The sequence below is a fragment of the Alternaria ethzedia genome (assembly GCF_023757985.1).
Source record: "Alternaria ethzedia strain BMP 0044 chromosome Unknown scaffold_43, whole genome shotgun sequence".
NCBI lineage: Eukaryota > Fungi > Ascomycota > Dothideomycetes > Pleosporales > Pleosporaceae > Alternaria > Alternaria ethzedia.
In genome coordinates, this window is record NW_026056236.1 from 192,416 (window position 1) to 210,388 (window position 17,973).

A 17,973-nucleotide genomic window follows, 5' to 3' on the forward strand; every position below is an offset into this window, starting at 1 on the left:
GGCGACAGCGATGACAAGAGTGAAGTCGTGGCCATGTCGTTGAACAGCCCCAAGCTCCAGAAGCTTTCTCGACGGAGGAGCACTCAGCGCATAGTAATGCAAGCAACAAGGCGAGGCCGGCTACGCGCAAGTCAAGAAGAAGATTTCGAAGATAGTCCAGGGTCATCGGGTGGATTATCATGCCAGGCGCAGCAAAGTTCCAAGCATTCGGGTCATGCAAACAGGGCAGCATTCGGCGAAGGTTCAGCAAAATGTGCATCGGTCACGGCAACTAAGCGACGCTTATGCGCCGGGAGGGCCTTGGGCTCCTTGACCGCCCTGTTGTTGCTGGGCGATGGACGCATACCACATTGCAAGGTAGTTTTGGTAGCCGCCGTAGACAGCGTATGGGTCAGCAGAAGCAGCACCACCTGCATCGGGTGCAGCTGCTTGAGGAGGCTGCGCGGCCGCGGCGGGTTGTCCATATGAGGGTGTCTGCTGGTGTGAGTATCCATTGTCGTTGTTTCCGTTGTCACGTCGTCGTGAGTTGTTCTTCTCTCGCTACATGATATTAGCATCCGTGTAGTACGTCACACAGCAAACAAACTTACCACTTGGTCGACCTTTTCCCAGATAGCTCGCTTAGCATCGTCAATGGCTTGACGGGTTCCGACAAGACCAATCTCGCGCTCAATGTCTGCGCCAGAAGCTTGCGATACGTTGATCTTGCAACCAGTCTCTGATTGCATGGACTTGATAGTTTCACCACCTATGAATCGTTAATAAGACAACCACAACATGTGCAAAGCGATGTTACCTTTGCCAATAATCATGCCAACAGCATCAGAGGGAACATGAATGCTATCATTGATCTTGCCGGCTCCAGCGCCTCCAGCAGCAGCTCCACCGTAGGGATCAAAGTTATCACGCCTGGTGAATGCTTGCTGCGGCGGCGCGGCGGCACCGCCACCTTCCATTTGCTTAGTGTCACTGTCGACAATCTCCATGATGAGCTCCTTGGCATGTGCGGCAGCAGTGGGACTTCCGATGAGGTTCACAGGTCGCAGACCATTCACGCTCTTGTTTTCACCGACAATGTTGACGTGGCAGCCACTGCGCTCTTGCAGATCACGGATAGTCTCACCGCCACGGCCGATGATGAGACCAACAGTACGATCAGGCACCATAATTTGCGACGACTGTTCACCCTCACGAAGAGCGGGCTGTTGCTGGCCAACCATTTTAGCGGCGGGTCGGGCATTGCGGCCAGTCTCACGAGCAGGATTGCCGCCATTTTCTTCGATGATGCGGTTGATCTCGCGCTTAGCACTGATACGAGCACCCGGGCTACCGGTTATACGACACTCGCGCTGAGGTCCAGCCTCGGGGCCGTTGATGAATTGAATGCGGGTTTGAGATTCTTGTTCAATGCGGCGGAGACTCTCACCTTGACGTCCAATGACAAGGCCAACCAACGAAGAGTCAATGAGAATCACCTCAGAGTTGTCATTAGCAGGGGGCGAACGTGCCTGCCCGTACTGCTGCGAAGGAGAGAAGGTGTCACGCCTAGGAGGAGAGCGATCACGTTCACGTCCATAGCCACCTCGGCGCTCATCACGACGCTCATCGCGGTATGGGTTGTAGCTTTCACGCACGGGTTCTCGGCGCGCTGGGGACCGCGAGCGCGACCGAGAACGTCGGTAGGGCTGGCGTCCGCTTAGGCGCGGGTCTTCTTGATAAGCTGGAGCTGTGTAAGTTTGCGCTGGGACACCATAACCAGACCAAGACTCAGGTATACCTGGACGCGCTTCGTGTGCGAGGCCCTTCTGAGCCGCAAAGCCGCGCGCCTTGGCCAGCGCATCCTGGATGCTGACTGAGCCGGAGCTTACGGGCTTGATAGCGCTGAGATCAAGACTGCCAGAGTGTGTGGGAGGAGGGAAGTTGTATCCGGGCATGGCGGGCGGGGTGGCAGTGGGCATTGCGCCTGGGAAGCCTGGGGGAAGGCCTTGGGGAGGGGCATGTTGCGCCTGGGGAGGCTGCTGGGGCGTCTGCGAGGGGGTAGTCGAGGGACGGCCAGCAGCTACAAGGGCAGTCAGTACAAACGTCGCGGGCGTGGTGAGAGTGTGAGCGACATACCGAGCGCCGCCAGGATGGCGTTGAGATCGGGGGGAGCGGCCATCGGAAATGCGCGCGACCAGGTGGTTAGTTTCAAGGATGAATTGGGACAGCAATGTTGATGAGCGACAAGAAAGCGAGTAGGGCGCCGTTGAGTCGAGTGCGCGGGTGGTGTGTGTCGTGTGCAGAGATCTTTGTCGCGCGAAGAAGGAAAGAGGAGTCGGGCGCAGCTTTCGTACGCACGGGCCACTAGCGTGGTATTAGCCGAGCCGTGGCTGGTTCCAAGGTTCTCTCACCAAGAAGAACGTGAAAGAAGAACGTGAACCTTGGGTTGCCTGGGGAAGTACTGACTGCGAGAATGCTACATGGGTTCACGAGTCAGAGTACACGTGCTATACGGCTTTGATGTAAATTACGTCAATATTGGCTATAGTACGACACGCGCCCGCAACCTGATCGCGCCCAAGGAAAATGACGATGAAGAACAACCAAAAGATCTAGTACAGTCCAAGTGCGCGCTCTGATATACAAAATGAAGGCGGGTATAACATCTATGACACCATCCACCAGGCGCCGACGACAATGGAAACCAACACGAGGATGGTCAGGATGCTAGCACCGGCCTTGTCGCCAGTGGTCACGACATCAAACTTGATAGGATCGTCACTCTTATCGTCGTTGCCAGCGTCGGGGTTGCTCTTGGAGATACCGCCCTTCTCAGCAGTCGCAGGACCACTGGTAGACGGGTAGAGCAGCGCCTGCACGACTTCCATGGCTGCCATCTGCTCACCGACACCGAAGCTGCCGTCGTTGACTCCATTTGTGGTCCACTTCAGCCCACATGAAGTCTGCTGATCGCCTCCGTTGCACTGTTTCGCCGCGGCCTGGGCGGATGCCTGGAGGTAAGGGTCAATCTGTTCGCGGGACCAAGGTGCGACACTGGCTGTGTATGCCATCGAACGTGCAAGATAGGCCTTGAAGGAACGCTGATCTACGTCACACTTGCCGTTGTTCTCGCAGGCGACTTCAGACATGACCTTGTCCTTGAAGAAAACGTCGATTCCGTCAATGACACCCTGGACACGCGTCTTCCATTTTTCGTCCTGTGACACGTTCCACATGGCGGCAGCACCGGCCATGTGAATGCCAGCATTGTACGTCCACTGGATATGGTTGATGGTTGAGCAGTTCTGCGTGTCGTCGGTTCCATCGTAGTAGTGGTAGTCCGGGCTCATAAGTCCTACCGAAAGTTCCCACTCCCAAGCCTTCTCAGCCCAGTCAGCGTAGGTTTGGTTACCGAGGTATTTGTAAAGTCGCGAGGCGATGTTGAAGAAACAACCGTTCGAAATGGTATTCTTGTAGTTGTAACCTTGGTTGAAGCTGAAGATCTGCCACCTCAAACCACCACCGCAAGTCGACATGTCCCAGCGCTTGTATTGGGTGTTGAAGACGGCCTGTGCAAGAGACAGCCAAGAAGGCTTGCCATCGGGGAGATCAGGAAACTTGTTCTCTGCAGCCGTCATGGCGGCCATGCCCCAGAAAGCTTGGTCATCGTTTCCGAGCGTCTTGGTCTGGTTATCAGGCATGTAGTTGGCGTTCACTCCGATCTGGGCTTCTAGAGCCTGGGTGGTGATTTTGTTGTACTGATCATCACCCGTGTAGTACCAGTAATCAACGAAGGCATTGAACATGGCGCCACATTCCCACCAGTAGTATGGATCTGGGAGATTGCCTGGTGTGTCGCCTGGGTTGTCACCGGTGTAGTACTTGCGCAAGTTCGCGGAGAGTGACTTGGCGGTCTGCTTGATGGAGTCTGTACATGTCAGTACGTGTGCTTGCTGGCGTCAGACTTGAGGAAGTCGCACCTGGGGAGCTAATATCCAGGTCGACCGCGCCCACACTTGTGAACAATAGGTTCGAGGCGCCAAGGGCGCCGAGGGCAGAGGTGAGCTTCATGTTGGGTCGGGTCTAGTCGGCAGTTGCAGCCAGGGTCCAGCGCCAGGCTTGGAGAGGCACTGCACAGTGTCGCGAAGGGAGTAGTGTTGAAATGATCAAGCTTTCAGGCCAGCAGGCGGCTTGGCTTTGACGTGGGGTATCGTAGAGAGTGTCGGGTTGATTGACGGGTGGTATGAAAGGAGCGACGGGGATCAGGGGCGCGTACGGCACGGCGGTCGACACGGGATTAGAGGTGTCTATCGATTAGGAAGCGGTGCAGCGAGTGTGTTCGAAGAGAAGGGAACGGGAAACAGGAAGCTGGCGGTGGAGCAAGCGTTGCGCGAACTCCTGAGCGGCGAATGGGTAGCAGACACCGAGACTCAAGACATTGGACACGCGTCTTGGCGGCGATCAGACCCACTTGCCAGGTACAAACGGCGCCTGGCCTGCGTGAGGCCTGGGGATGCCTCTCGCCCTGATAGGCTAGCGACGCAGGCACACTCTATTGACGACAATGCACGATGCTTCTGCTGCATAATGTGTCTCGTTGACGAAGACGCCTGTCGCTTCTGTTTGCTGTGCAGAGACGCGGCGATGCGGGCGTCTGGCTGGGCAGCGACGACAGTGATGACGAAGCGCCAACTACACACTACGTTTAGTGTAATTGTCTTGTCAAAATCCGGTCCGTCTTTGTTCTCGTCGCAGGTCGTATTGCCGTGTTGCCACGCCGCAGCTGCGGACGGAAGTCTGGTAAGCAGTAAGATTGGCCTCGTAACAGCGAGGCTGAGACGACGGACCCGTCTTTACTTTCAAAGACCGTCGTCGACGGGCTGAGGACAGGCGGAATTTATCTGTGAAGTTTTCGAGCGTGTAGACGGACCGATGGCGGATCGTGCAGCACCTGTTGCCTCATAGCCAGAGTGTCGTAATCGCGAGGCTGGTGTTCATCACGTGCAGTGGCGCAGGCTGGGCAGCCCAGATCCAGATGGGGGCCGGAAGCAGGCACGGCAGCGATCGCATCAACTTGAATAGAATACCGTCATAACCGTTGGAACATCGAATTCGCTGTTGACTCGACTGTGGACACTGCGCAGATATATTGGCATTCACAGATTAAAATTCCGTGTTGTTGCGCCAGGTTTCACGCAAACATCAGCCTCACTGCTCAAACGGAGCTGACACATTGCGCTCGTTCGCCATCCGGGCTGAGCGGACTCTTGGTCTTCCTCTGGGCAACCACACCACCATCTCCATCCTCCAGACACCACCTCACCACCCACACCTATCCATCACCACCACCTCTTGAAGCCTACGCCAGTCGCACGCTATCCGGAATCTCCAGCACACTCCATCTCCAACCATGTCGAGCCGCGAAGAGCCCCCGTACGATCCCTACATCCCCAGCGGCGGCGCCGGTGGCCAGCAGGGCGGCCAGGGCCAGAATGGCAACCACCGCACAGCTGCGCTCCAAGCGGTATGTTGTTCTTTTTCTTCTGCGTGCGGGTCGAGCGCTACGTCGTTTGTCGCATCCTCGCAAGGCACCTATGGTCGAGCCGCAGTGGCCGGCAGAGAGCTTGCATCAGCGATGCGACAGTGACTAGACTGCCTCGCACTCTCGCTGCACCCTCCTACTGGCTTTGCGCGCACATGCGAACGAGTATGCGTGCGCAAAGAGCGACTCAAAGAAGCTTAAAACATGTGTGACCTCGTGCTGACTCGCATCCCAGGAAATCGACAGCACCGTTGGCATCATGCGGGACAACATCAACAAGGTCTCAGAGCGAGGAGCCCGTCTAGACTCGCTACAGGACAAGACCGATAACCTCGCCGTGTCCGCCCAGGGCTTCCGAAGGGGCGCCAACCGTGTGCGCAAGCAGATGTGGTGGAAGGACATGAAGATGCGCATGTGCCTCATTGTGGGCATCATCATCCTGCTCATCGTCATTATCGTTCCTTCTGGTAAGCCGTTCCTCGTAGACAACTGCAAGCTTCCTATGGCTAACACACACAGTCGTTGCCACGCAAAAGAACTAAACCACACCCACGAGATACCACGAACCAGTACATTAATAATAGCGCGGACGGGGGAGGTTGCACAGCCATTGGGGGACGGAGGAGAATGGCTACGAGTTGCACTACGATCAACGACAGCGGTCTCACTGTAGGATGTGTGTCACGGCGAACACGGAGCGATGGATCAGATCTGTTTCTTGTCTTTCTTTGCATTCAGACGGTCGTGCTGTGCTGCACTCACGGATAAGCTCCTTTGCATGGAACGAACTCCGCCAACCGCTACGAATATCCAACGAGAGCCCAGTTCCCCCAGCATGGTCGTCAGACGAGCAAATGGAGTTTTATGCATTGTGAGTTGCTGTCTTGCATGTCTATAGTCAATTTACATCTTATGCCTTGATTGTGTACTGCTGCGTGAAAGAATGGAGGAGTGAGTAAGGAGGTGGATCATAGTTCGAGAACAACCTGAAAGAGCTGCCACTTAGGCACCGTCCTTTTGACAATGGGTACAAACAGAGACTAGACTGATCACGCAGTATACTCGGTAAAGAGCGTTCAAACAACACTCTGTACAACGAACACCGTCGTCATATCCTGTTCTTGAGCGGGGTGACTGCGGCAACCGCCGTACCACCCGACTAGATACGCCATTAGCTCATGGGGCTGAGGACCTTCTCGATGAACACCAGCAATACATCCCAAATACCCCAGATCTTCCCAGGGATGGTTGGATAGATCATAGTCTGTGGCACCAGCCTGCTGACACTTTAACTCGGCCTTGAGTAAACTACTGACACTTGTATCAGGCCAACCACACACACACGGCTATGTCGGTAGGCGATCTCCTTGCTATAGGCCGACTGAGCTCCGATCCGGCATTTCCATGCCGAGTTCACCGTCACGCTGCTTTGCGACGTCCTTGTTCAAGAGCGATATGCGTAAGGCGCTCTACACTATACGTCTCAAGGTTGAACTCATGTACGCCACTATGCGCCGCGTGAAAACAAACGCACTCCCTTAGAACAACCTTGGAATATTTAAAGCCTGTCAGATGATATTCGATCAGTTCACTCGCACATCCTACTGTCATCTTCCCGTACCTTTAGCTACTCTTTCAACTCCTCGCCTCCCCACGCGTGAAGCACATCCCCCTCTTTCTGATTTGTCCGTAGACTCTATAGCAACAATTAGTCTTGCACCCACAACAAGGTCCCGCAACTCGACCTACCTCCAATGGCGAACTGCACAAGCGGTCTCAGCCTCGCACGACAAGGCCAATCGAACTGCAACAACGTCCAAGGAACCTGTGCATACGCTCTCTGCTCCGATCCCTTTAACTCGGCACAATGCTACGGTCTAGACGCTCGTCTCGGTCTACAAACAAACTACCCGTCTTACTCCTACAACTGCTACACCAACTGTCCTTTGGCTTGGGATCCTGAGTATCCGATTGCGCAGGGAAATACTGCTTTGTAAGCTCTTGTCATTTAACTACATACTCTGATCAAATCAAAAGCATCTGAGACAGCATCTATCCGCAGCCTGCACAAATCGAAATCGAAAACGCATTAACACGACGAACAGTTGTTGCGACGACCCTGGTATGGTGGTGGTGTGTCGACCGAACTGTACCTGTACTGATGTTGACGACGTCGCTCCATCATCGCCACCGATTTCGTCACTAGCGCCTTCTACGTCATTGGCGAGCTCCTCAGTGGATGACAGGTCAACTGCGACATCTACAACCGATGTCCCGACGACTGGAACAGATACGGCTTTGCCTTCTAGTACCGGTCCGTCTGCAGGCTCCAGAGCAGGCGTAGGTGTAGGTGTGGTTCTGGGAGTAGCGGCGCTTTTGGGGGTGGGTCTTGCGTAGACGATGTAGATGCGCGGTTGATACGTCCCAGGGTTTGCCGACAGGAGAAACCAACAATACATCACCAATACATTGAAAATCTCAGCAGATAGTTGGATAGATCAAAGTCTGTGGCGTTCGCATGCTGACACATAGCCTCAGCCTTGGGCAGTCTTTCCATGTCAGCACGAGGCTGAGATAGCTATCCTATTGCTATAGGCTGGGTAGGCTCTGAATCGGCAGTTCTATGTTAGTATCATTGTTACACTGCCTTGTAACCATCTTTCTTTCTAAGATTGACGTACGTGTGGCGTTTCACACAAGACTCGTCACGGCTGGACTCATGTAAGCCAGCCACTATGCACAGGGCAAAAGCAACACTGCTAACTCGGAGTGATACTTGAAGTCTGCCTCTTGATTTTCGAGCAGTACACCCCAACATTCTGTCATATTCTTATAGCCTTAGTCATCATCGTACAGTCCCTCTTCTAACTCGAGTCTTTCGCGAATCAGGCCTCTTTGCTTTGGCAGTAGAGTCCGCAGGCATTTTTCAGCCTACCTACACAGGGCATCGCAAATCGACTTGCTGCGATGTCTGGAGGTATAACACTACCTCCGCCGACACCGCCTTCTATCTTGCTCTTGCCGCCCACCCCGTCACTTCCATCCCTTTCAGCAGCAAGATCATCGGCGACCGACATAACCACGACATCCAGAACTAGTATCCCAACAGCAGCCACAAACACAGCCTCGCCTTCTACAAATGGTCTGTCTACAGGTGCCAAAGCAGGCATAGGCGTGGGTGCAGTTCTAGGAGCAGCAGCACTTTTCGGTCTCGCCTTCTGGCTTGGTTGGATCCTACGCAAGCGACGCAGAAGCCCGGTCGATCTATCCCATGACCTACCGATAGGAGAGATCGAGGCGAAACACAATACCCATAGCATGTGGGAGTCTAATCAAGCAACGTATATGGGTCCAGAAGATATCCCTAGGGCGATGGGTAACCGTGAACTGGGCGGTAGACAGGTATCTGCGGAGGCTGGTCACTGAAGTGGATGTGGCTGAGCGATGTATCCGGACAGCATGCTTTGGTTACTCTCCAAGTGGTGGTAGCGATTGTCGGATCCGGGGTGAGAAATGTATGCATTGGTTGGGATGCAGAAGTTTGATTCGAGGTTGGAGATAAGTAGGCACACGAGGCTTGCTGTAATTCGGGACTGTAATGTGACTTCGAGTGGTTGACATATGGACACAAGGCGACCTTACCCGTTTAGGACTAGGCTTTCAGATATCCAGTGTCACTACCACAATCTTTGGTACTTCGCATGATACAATGGATTCAAGTAAGAGATAATGGTTCTAGTATACCTCAGCACTAGGGCGCCTGATCTTTCCCGTGGACCTAGTGCTAGGTCCTCGCAAGTTAGTAGTGTCCACAGTGCTGTGGGTTGGGCGGCGCAGGATGGGCAAGCTGGGAAAGGGCCTTTTGTCTTTCGAGAAAATTTGCCTCAACAGCAGCTCGAAGCGCGCAGGCATGCAGGAATGATGGCTGAAAAGTCTGATCTGCGGCTGCCGTTCTCCATGCGTACAAAGTTAGGTAGCTGTCTCCGGCGGCGCTAGGGAAAGTTCCCTGTGGTCTGGGGAAGCAGCGATAACGGCGCAGCGAAATTTGTTGCTTCCGCGTCATATCTCAGGACCCATTTGGTCCCTCACGGCTCCACCGTCTAGTCACCGCAGCAATTCGCGTTGGATTAAGTCGCCCAGGGCCCGAGCAGCGACTGCGACTGCTTCTGCTTCTTGGGAGCGACACTCACCATGCAGAGCTTTGTACGAGCCGGCCGTGTGGCTGCCCGATCCTCCTCCCGCGTCCTCGCCCGCCAGACGCCGCGAGCCCTCCCGCGAGCCCTCGTCGCTAGCAGCACCCCGAGCCGCCTGTACACGACGTCCAAGGATGGCCGCAACTCGTCCATCTACGCCGCCTTCCTCAACCTGCTGGCCAGCTCCAGCTCCCGCCGCGAAGTCGACCAGTACCTCGGCCAGTTCCGCTCCGTCTCGCCGCACCAGTTCGCTGTCGTCAAGGTCGGAGGCGCCATTCTCACCGACCACCTCGAGGAGCTATGCTTTGCCCTCCAGCAGCTGCACGCCATCGGCCTGTACCCCATCATCGTCCATGGCGCCGGCCCGCAGATGAACCAGCTGCTGCTCGACTCGGGTGTCGAGCCCGACTTCATTGACGGCATACGCGTAACCGACAAGAAGACGCTGGGTATTGCGCGCAAGCTGTTCCTCGAGGCAAACATGGACCTGGTCATGACGCTGAAGAGGGATTGGGGCGTGCCCGCGCGGCCCATCACCGCGGGTGCGCTGCAAGCCGACTATCTGGACAAGGAGAAGTGGAAGTACGTCGGAAACATCACCACGGTCAACAAGAGGCAGATCATGGATGCGCTGGAGAACAAGGAACTGCCCATCCTGTGCTCCATGGGCGAGACGCTCGACGGCCAGATCCTCAACATTAACGCCGACGTAGCGGCCGCAGCTCTGGCGCGCGAGTTCCAGCCTCTCAAGGTAATCTACCTCTCTGAGAAGGGAGGACTCTTCAACGCCGAGTCCAAGCTCATCCCCCACATCAACCTGGAGGGCGAGTACGACACCTACATGAAGCAGTCATGGGTTAGATACGGTACGAAGCTTAAGATAGTGGAGGCCAAGAAGCTCCTGGACGGTCTCCCGCGCACGTCGAGTGTAGCCATCACACACCCCTCGAACCTCGGAAAGGAGCTGTTCACCCATACCGGAAGCGGCACTCTTATCCGCAACGGCGGCAGTGTGAAGGAGACCAGCAAGTTCGAGGATTTGGACGTCCCTGCTCTGCAAGAGGCTATCACCAAGAGCAAAGCCGCCGACGCTGCCGATGCGGTCAACAGATATATTCAGAACCTCAAGACGCGACCATTTGAGGTCTTCCATGATGATTCCATGGGCGTCGTTGCCGTCGTTTACCCACCGACTGCCGACGGTGAGTTCGCACAGCTTTCGCACTTCAGCATGACCAAGGATGCCTTCCTGAACAACCTGAACGACTTGGTCTTCCAGCGCATGAAGCAAAAGTACCCCAAAATGTACTGGATTGTAGACGACCAGTCGCAAAACTACGTCAAATGGCACCTGGAGAAGACGGATGGCTTCCTCCGCCGCGAGAAGGAAGTCTTCTGCTGGTGGGGCGCGGCTGAGTCTTCCGAGATCTTCTCGCTCCTCGAGAACTACCAGAAGCAGGGTCGCAGCATGCTCAAGGACAGCTTAGATGCTCAGTTCCGACGCGCGGCCGACTTTGTTGCCAGTTTGAAGCAGGGCCAGCAGACGCGGGGCTACGCGACCATTGCTGGCCAATCTGCAAGGCCTCAACTTAGACAGAACAGGACTCTTCCTGCGTTGTCCCGAGGCTTCGCTACCACTGCATCGCGCTCAATGGATACCACTAACCCTAACCCACCATACGGGATCAAGCACAAGCACAGGGACTACCCTGCCAAGGTTGCACTGATTGGTGCGCGAGGCTACACAGGGCAAGCTCTTATTGAGCTGCTCAACAAGCACCCCAACATGGACCTGCGTCATGTATCATCACGTGAGCTCAACGGCAAGAAGCTTGAAGGCTATACCAAGCGACAGATCACTTACGAGAACCTGTCACCCGAAGATGTGAAGAAGATGGCCGAGAACGGTGAGGTCGACTGCTGGGTCATGGCCCTGCCCAACGGCGTGTGCAAGCCATTCGTCGATGCCATCAACGAGAGCGGCAAGGAAACTCTCATTGTCGATCTGAGTGCCGACTACCGTTTCGACGAGAGCTGGACCTACGGCCTACCAGAGACCGTTGACCGTGCCAAGATCTCCGACGCTACACGCATCGCCAACCCTGGATGTTACGCCACTGCTGCTCAACTCGGAATTGCGCCTCTGCTTGAGTTCATCGGCGGCCAACCAACCGTCTTCGGTGTCTCAGGCTACTCAGGAGCAGGCACCAAGCCCAGCCCCAAGAACGACGTCAAGAACCTCGAAAACAACCTCATCCCCTACAGCTTGACAGACCACATCCACGAGAAGGAAATCTCACGGCAGCTAGGCACTGAGGTTGCTTTTATCCCTCACGTTGCAGTCTGGTTCCAGGGTATTCACGTAAGTTCCCCTATCGACGATCCATGAGGGCGATTACGATGATTATAACTACCACACTATCGGCTAGACTACTGTCAATGTTGTCGAATTGTTAACCATCTTTCGGGAATGATGCAATCGCCCTCCCTTCCCATCTAAAAGAAGTCTTGATCACGTTACTAACATTCCAAAACAGCACACCATCTCCATCCCCCTCAACCGCACAATGACATCCCGCGACATCCGCAACCTGTACCAGGACCGCTACGCCGGCGAGAAGCTCGTCAAGATTGTCGGCGAGTCCCCGCTCGTCAAGAACATCTCTGGCAAGCACGGCGTCGAAATCGGCGGTTTCGCCGTCCACAGCTCGGGCAAGCGCGTCGTCGTCAATGCTACGATTGATAACTTGCTCAAGGGCGCTGCGACGCAGTGCTTGCAAAACATGAATTTGGCGTTGGGCTACGGTGAGTATGATGGTATTCCGTACTAGGCGTATGGTCGTCTTGAGGAATTGGAGTGGGCGGATGGGTGTTGGTGGGTTGGATTGGAGGGTTGAGGGATTGGTGGATTTGAGGCATTGGTAGGAATGAGGAACAAGCATCATGGTTTCTTAACATGGAAAATAAGGAACTATTGGCGCATTTCGTACGTTTGTGTGTATACGCTAGACAGGAACTTCTTTTTAAGAGAGTGGAGAAGTTGTAGATATATCCAATTGCAAAGCGTGTGTTCATAAAATGGCCCCCTCTTGCAGTGGTCACCGCAGAGCCTGCTAAACGTTTCTGTTGTCACACATTCATCTTGATAGAAAACGAGCAACACATGTTCGTCACCGGCACCCTCCTTCCCTCCTAAAAACAGCGGACCTCGCCATCCTTGGTAGGCAGTAGGCGGGAAGCGACCTGACAGCTCACGTGCCTATTGCAGTCGCCGCCGAGCCGCGGGGTGGGGTTGGAGGGGCAAGAACGCGAACTACGGCCATCGGCGAGCTCCTGCACGCGGAGCCTCCACTGCCTATGCAACCTAGACCGCGTACGAAGATAAGGGACAAACACGTCGACGCTGATTCGTTCAAGTCAACTAACTCATGTAATGACTGCTTTACGCGGCTGCAATCCCTCCTGCCGCCGCGGTACACACGCTTGTCATATCTAGTTTGCTTATTCCCCACAAGCCCGACGGACAGGACCCTGAACAGCTAGAGGATCAAGCTTGTGATACCTACCGTGACATTCTTGCCTTCCCTCTCTTTTCCCCATTCCTCTCGCCTGTGTTTGTGTCTTTTACGTCTCTCTTTTCTCCGTTCAACGAAAGCACCGCGGGTGGCAAACATGGCGCCTGGTCTCATATCCCCACAACCAGCCGTGTCGAACGATGCGACCAAGTCGCTGAACGAAGTCACGGCCGATTACGATGATACACTCCGGTTTTATCTGAATGGCACAAAGGTCGTGTTGGATAGTGCGGATCCTGAAGTTACGCTGCTGGAGTACTTGAGGGGGATTGGGTTGACGGGGACGAAGTTGGGGTGTGCGGAGGGAGGGTGTGGTGCTTGTACTGTGGTATGTTTGCCACTTTACTTTGACTCGTGGTTGTGGTGGAGGACTCTGGGTCCAAAACTAAAAGACGGTGCACTTTGGTTCTGGGACTATCTGAGAGATTGGTAAACATATCAAGGGCGAGAACTGACAATCTGCAGGTTGTATCGCAATTCAATCCCACAACGAACAAGATTTACCACGCCTCCGTAAACGCATGCCTCGCACCTCTCGTTAGCGTAGATGGCAAACACGTCATAACAGTGGAAGGAATTGGCAACGTAAAGCGGCCACATCCTGCACAGGAGAGGATAGCAAAGGGCAATGGCAGTCAATGCGGTTTCTGTACACCAGGCATCGTCATGTCATTATATGCTCTCCTCCGCAACAACGTTGGACCTAGCGAGCTCGAAGTTGAGGAAGCCTTTGATGGTAACCTCTGTCGGTGTACAGGATACAGGCCGATATTAGACGCGGCGCAGAGCTTCAGTGTGAAATCGGGCTGCGCGAAAGCAAAGGCCAACGGTGGAGGCGGATGTTGTATGGACAAGGACGGTGCGAATGGCGGAGGTTGCGGCAAGAACATTGATGACGACCAACCGATCAAGCGATTCACACCACCTGGTTTCATCGAGTACAAGCCTGACACAGAGTTGATCTTTCCCCCACAGCTACGGAAACACGAGTTCAAGCCGTTGGCGTTCGGTAACAAGAAGAAGAGGTGGTTCCGACCAACGACTTTGCAACAGTTACTGGAGATCAAGGATGTCTATCCCTCCGCAAAGCTCATTGGTGGCTCGACCGAAACACAAATCGAGATCAAGTTCAAGGGCATGAACTACAACGCTTCAGTCTTTGTCGGCGACATCGCGGAACTACGGCAGTTCAAACTCCACGACGATCATCTCGAAATTGGTGGAAACGTTGTTCTCACTGATCTGGAGGAGATTTGCAAAGACGCTCTCGAACATTACGGACCGGTCCGAGGCCAACCATTTGCTACCATCCTCAAGCAGATCCGGTATTTCGCTGGACGACAGATTAGGAATGTGGGTACACCCGCTGGTAACCTGGCAACAGCAAGTCCTATCTCCGATCTGAATCCGGTGTTTGTTGCGACGAATGCGACGCTCATAGCGAAGAGCCTCAAGGAGACGACAGAGATTCCCATGTCGACGTTCTTCAAGGGATATAGACAGACTGCACTGCCTCCGGATGCCATCATTGCGGGATTGAAGATCCCGGTTGCGAAAGAGAAGGGCGAGTACATCCGCGCGTACAAGCAGGCAAAGAGGAAAGATGACGACATTGCGATTGTGAATGCTGCTTTGAGGATATCACTGGACGATCAGCACACAGTCGAGAGTGTGGATCTGGTATACGGTGGCATGGCACCTACGACAATCCACGCGCGGAAAGCAATGGACTTCCTCCAAGGGAAGAAGTTCTCTGATCTCCCAACACTGGAGGGCGTCATGGACAAGCTTGAAGAAGACTTCGATTTGCGCTTCGGGGTCCCGGGTGGTATGGCGACATACAGGAAGTCTCTCGCGCTCGGCTTCTTCTACAAGTTCTACCATGAAATCTTGGCTGAGCTCCACGCTGAGGAAGTCGAAGTCGACACACATGCAATCGGCGAGATTGAAAGAGAGATCAGCTCGGGCAAGAAGGACGACAAGGCGGCTGAGGCCTACATCCAGAATGAAGTCGGGCAGTCGAAGAACCATGTCGCGGCTATGAAGCAGTGCACTGGAGAGGCACAGTACACTGACGACATCCCCCTGCAAAGAAACGAGTTGTATGGCTGCTTGGTGCTCTCGACAAAGGCGCATGCCAAGCTACTCTCCGTCGATGCCGAACCCGCTCTAGAACTTCCCGGTGTTGTCACGTACGTCGACCACAAGGATCTTGCATCCCCAGAAGCCAACTGGTGGGGCGCACCATCCTGCGATGAGACATTCTTTGCTCTTGACGAAGTCTTCACTGCTGGTCAGCCAATCGGTATGATCTTGGCTGACACAGCGAAACATGCAGAGCAAGCAGCGCGAGCCGTCAAGATCGAGTACGAAGAACTTCCAGCAATCTTCACGATCGAAGAGGCTATTGAGAAGGATAGCTACTTCAATCACTTCCGTCACATCCAGAAGGGAGATACCGAGAAGGCGTTTGCCGAGGCTGATCACGTCTTCACTGGTGTAGCGCGCATGGGTGGTCAAGAGCACTTCTACCTAGAGACTCAAGCATGTGTCGCCGTCCCCAAGCCTGAGGATGGAGAGATGGAGATCTTCAGCAGTACGCAGAACCCAGCGGAGACGCAAGCATATGTGTCCAAGGTTGTCGGTGTCGCCGCCAACAAGATTGTCACTCGCGTGAAACGTATGGGTGGTGGTTTTGGTGGTAAGGAGACTCGTTCAGTCCAACTCGCTGGTATAGTGGCCTGCGCAGCGAACAAGGTTCGTCGACCTGTACGCTGCATGTTGAACCGAGACGAAGATATCATGACATCTGGACAACGACATCCCTTCCTCGCTCGTTGGAAGGTTGCCGTCAACAAAGACGGCAAGCTACAAGCCCTTGATGCAGACGTTTTCTGCAACGGTGGTTGGAGTCAGGATCTCTCTGGTGCAGTCGTGGAACGGTCCCTCTCCCACATCGACAACTGCTACTCGATACCCAACATCCACGTCCGCGGCCGTGTCGCGAAAACAAACACCGTCTCCAACACCGCATTCCGCGGCTTCGGCGGACCACAGGGCATGTTCATTGCAGAGACCTACATGGAAGAAGTCGCCGACCACCTCAACATCCCCGTGGAGAAGCTACGAGAAATCAACTTTTACTCTCCAGAGACAAACATGGTCACGCACTTCAACCAAGAGATCAAAGACTGGTACGTCCCACTCATGTACAAGCAAGTCCAAGAAGAATCCGCCTACGCGCAACGCCGCGCCGAAATCGAAGAGTTCAACAAAACCCACAAGTGGAACAAACGCGGTCTCTCCATCATCCCCACCAAATTCGGCATCTCCTTCACCGCCCTCTTCCTCAACCAAGCCGGCGCCCTCGTGCACATCTACCACGACGGCAGCATCCTCGTCGCGCACGGCGGCACAGAAATGGGCCAAGGCCTACACACCAAGATGACGCAAATCGCTGCGGAAACCCTCGGCGTCCCCCTCGACTCCGTCTTCATCAGCGAAACCGCCACAAACACCGTCGCAAACAGTTCCTCGACCGCCGCCTCCGCCTCCTCGGACCTAAACGGCTACGCCATCCACAACGCATGTGTAGAACTGAACGCCCGCCTCGCCCCCTTCCGCGAAAAACTAGGCAAAGACGCTACCATGAAAGACCTCGCCCACGCCGCCTACTTCTCCCGCGTCAACCTCTCCGCACAGGGCTTCTACAAAACCCCCGACATAGGCTACGTCTGGGGCGCAAACACGGGCCAGATGTTCTTCTACTTCACACAGGGCGTTGCCGCCGCTGAAGTCGAAATCGACACGCTCACTGGTGACTGGACGACTCGTCGCGCCGATATCAAAATGGATGTTGGCCGCAGTATTAACCCGGCGATTGACTATGGTCAGATTGAAGGCGCGTTTGTGCAGGGTCAGGGCCTTTTTACTACGGAGGAGTCACTGTGGTTGAGGGGGACGGGTGGGGTCGCGACGAAGGGGCCCGGGAATTATAAGATTCCTGGGTTTAGGGATGTGCCTCAAGTTATGAACGTCACGTTGCTGAAGGATGTGAATTGGGAGAATCTGAGGACTATTCAGAGGAGTAGGGGTGTTGGTAAGTCTTTTCCCGGTTTTTTTTTCCTGTTTCTTTCATTACCCACCCGTCTTCCTTTATACCGTCACTGTTTTACTGACTTTGTTACCACTAGGCGAACCACCTCTCTTCATGGGCAGCGCTGTCTTCTTCGCCATTCGCGATGCGTTGAAAGCTGCGCGCGAACAGTTTGGCGAAACATCGCTTTTGTCGCTTACGTCGCCTGCGACGGTCGAGCGGATAAGGATTAGTTGTGCGGATCCGATTTTGAAGCGTGCTTGGGTGGAGCCGAAGGAGGGGGAGAAGAGCTTCTTTATTAGTATTTAGGTATACCGGCGTGTTGCTTGAGTGAATGATAGGCGTTGTGAGAAAGGATCAATGGAATTTCGATGTCGACATGTTGTTGATGCTGGTCATGTTGTGACATGTGAGGATTGGACTTGATGACTTCAAGTCTTGATGAGGATATGTTGGAAGAACTTATCGACGTCTCGACCCGGACGCACGTATATCTCCTGTTCAAGATCATTCTCATGTCTTACCAGTCACATCCTCATAAGCCTCACATATGCAAAAAAAGAATTCTTGTTTGTTGAACTTGATTGA

The 17,973-nt window shown here is 54.4% G+C and overlaps 5 protein-coding genes across 5 annotated transcripts; 3 read left to right on the forward strand and 2 right to left on the reverse strand.

The window, feature by feature from the left end:
* Positions 1-282: 282 nt before the first annotated feature.
* J4E87_010155 (uncharacterized protein) lies at positions 283-2,158 on the reverse strand (the record flags this gene model as incomplete). The annotated part of the gene is made up of 4 exons (XM_049381729.1): positions 283-540; positions 591-748; positions 797-2,059; positions 2,116-2,158. The coding sequence occupies 4 exons, from the start codon at positions 2,156-2,158 to the stop codon at positions 283-285; spliced, it is 1,722 nt and encodes a 573-aa protein (XP_049228588.1).
* A 487-nt stretch (positions 2,159-2,645) lies between these two features.
* Positions 2,646-4,050, reverse strand: J4E87_010156 (uncharacterized protein; the record flags this gene model as incomplete). The annotated part of the gene is made up of 2 exons (XM_049381730.1): positions 2,646-3,907; positions 3,960-4,050. 2 exons carry the CDS (start codon positions 4,048-4,050, stop codon positions 2,646-2,648), a joined length of 1,353 nt encoding a protein of 450 aa, XP_049228589.1.
* Positions 4,051-5,389: 1,339 nt separating this feature from the next.
* SYB1 (SNAP receptor, synaptobrevin) lies at positions 5,390-6,063 on the forward strand (the record flags this gene model as incomplete). The annotated part of the gene is made up of 3 exons (XM_049381731.1): positions 5,390-5,503; positions 5,757-5,988; positions 6,041-6,063. The coding sequence occupies 3 exons, from the start codon at positions 5,390-5,392 to the stop codon at positions 6,061-6,063; spliced, it is 369 nt and encodes a 122-aa protein (XP_049228590.1).
* A 3,649-nt stretch (positions 6,064-9,712) lies between these two features.
* On the forward strand, positions 9,713-12,545 carry J4E87_010158 (uncharacterized protein; the record flags this gene model as incomplete). Its single annotated transcript, XM_049381732.1, has 2 exons — positions 9,713-12,076; positions 12,252-12,545. 2 exons carry the CDS (start codon positions 9,713-9,715, stop codon positions 12,543-12,545), a joined length of 2,658 nt encoding a protein of 885 aa, XP_049228591.1.
* An 841-nt stretch (positions 12,546-13,386) lies between these two features.
* On the forward strand, positions 13,387-17,694 carry J4E87_010159 (uncharacterized protein; the record flags this gene model as incomplete). Its single annotated transcript, XM_049381733.1, has 3 exons — positions 13,387-13,617; positions 13,755-17,388; positions 17,483-17,694. 3 exons carry the CDS (start codon positions 13,387-13,389, stop codon positions 17,692-17,694), a joined length of 4,077 nt encoding a protein of 1,358 aa, XP_049228592.1.
* Between the last annotated feature and the right edge of the window lie 279 nt (positions 17,695-17,973).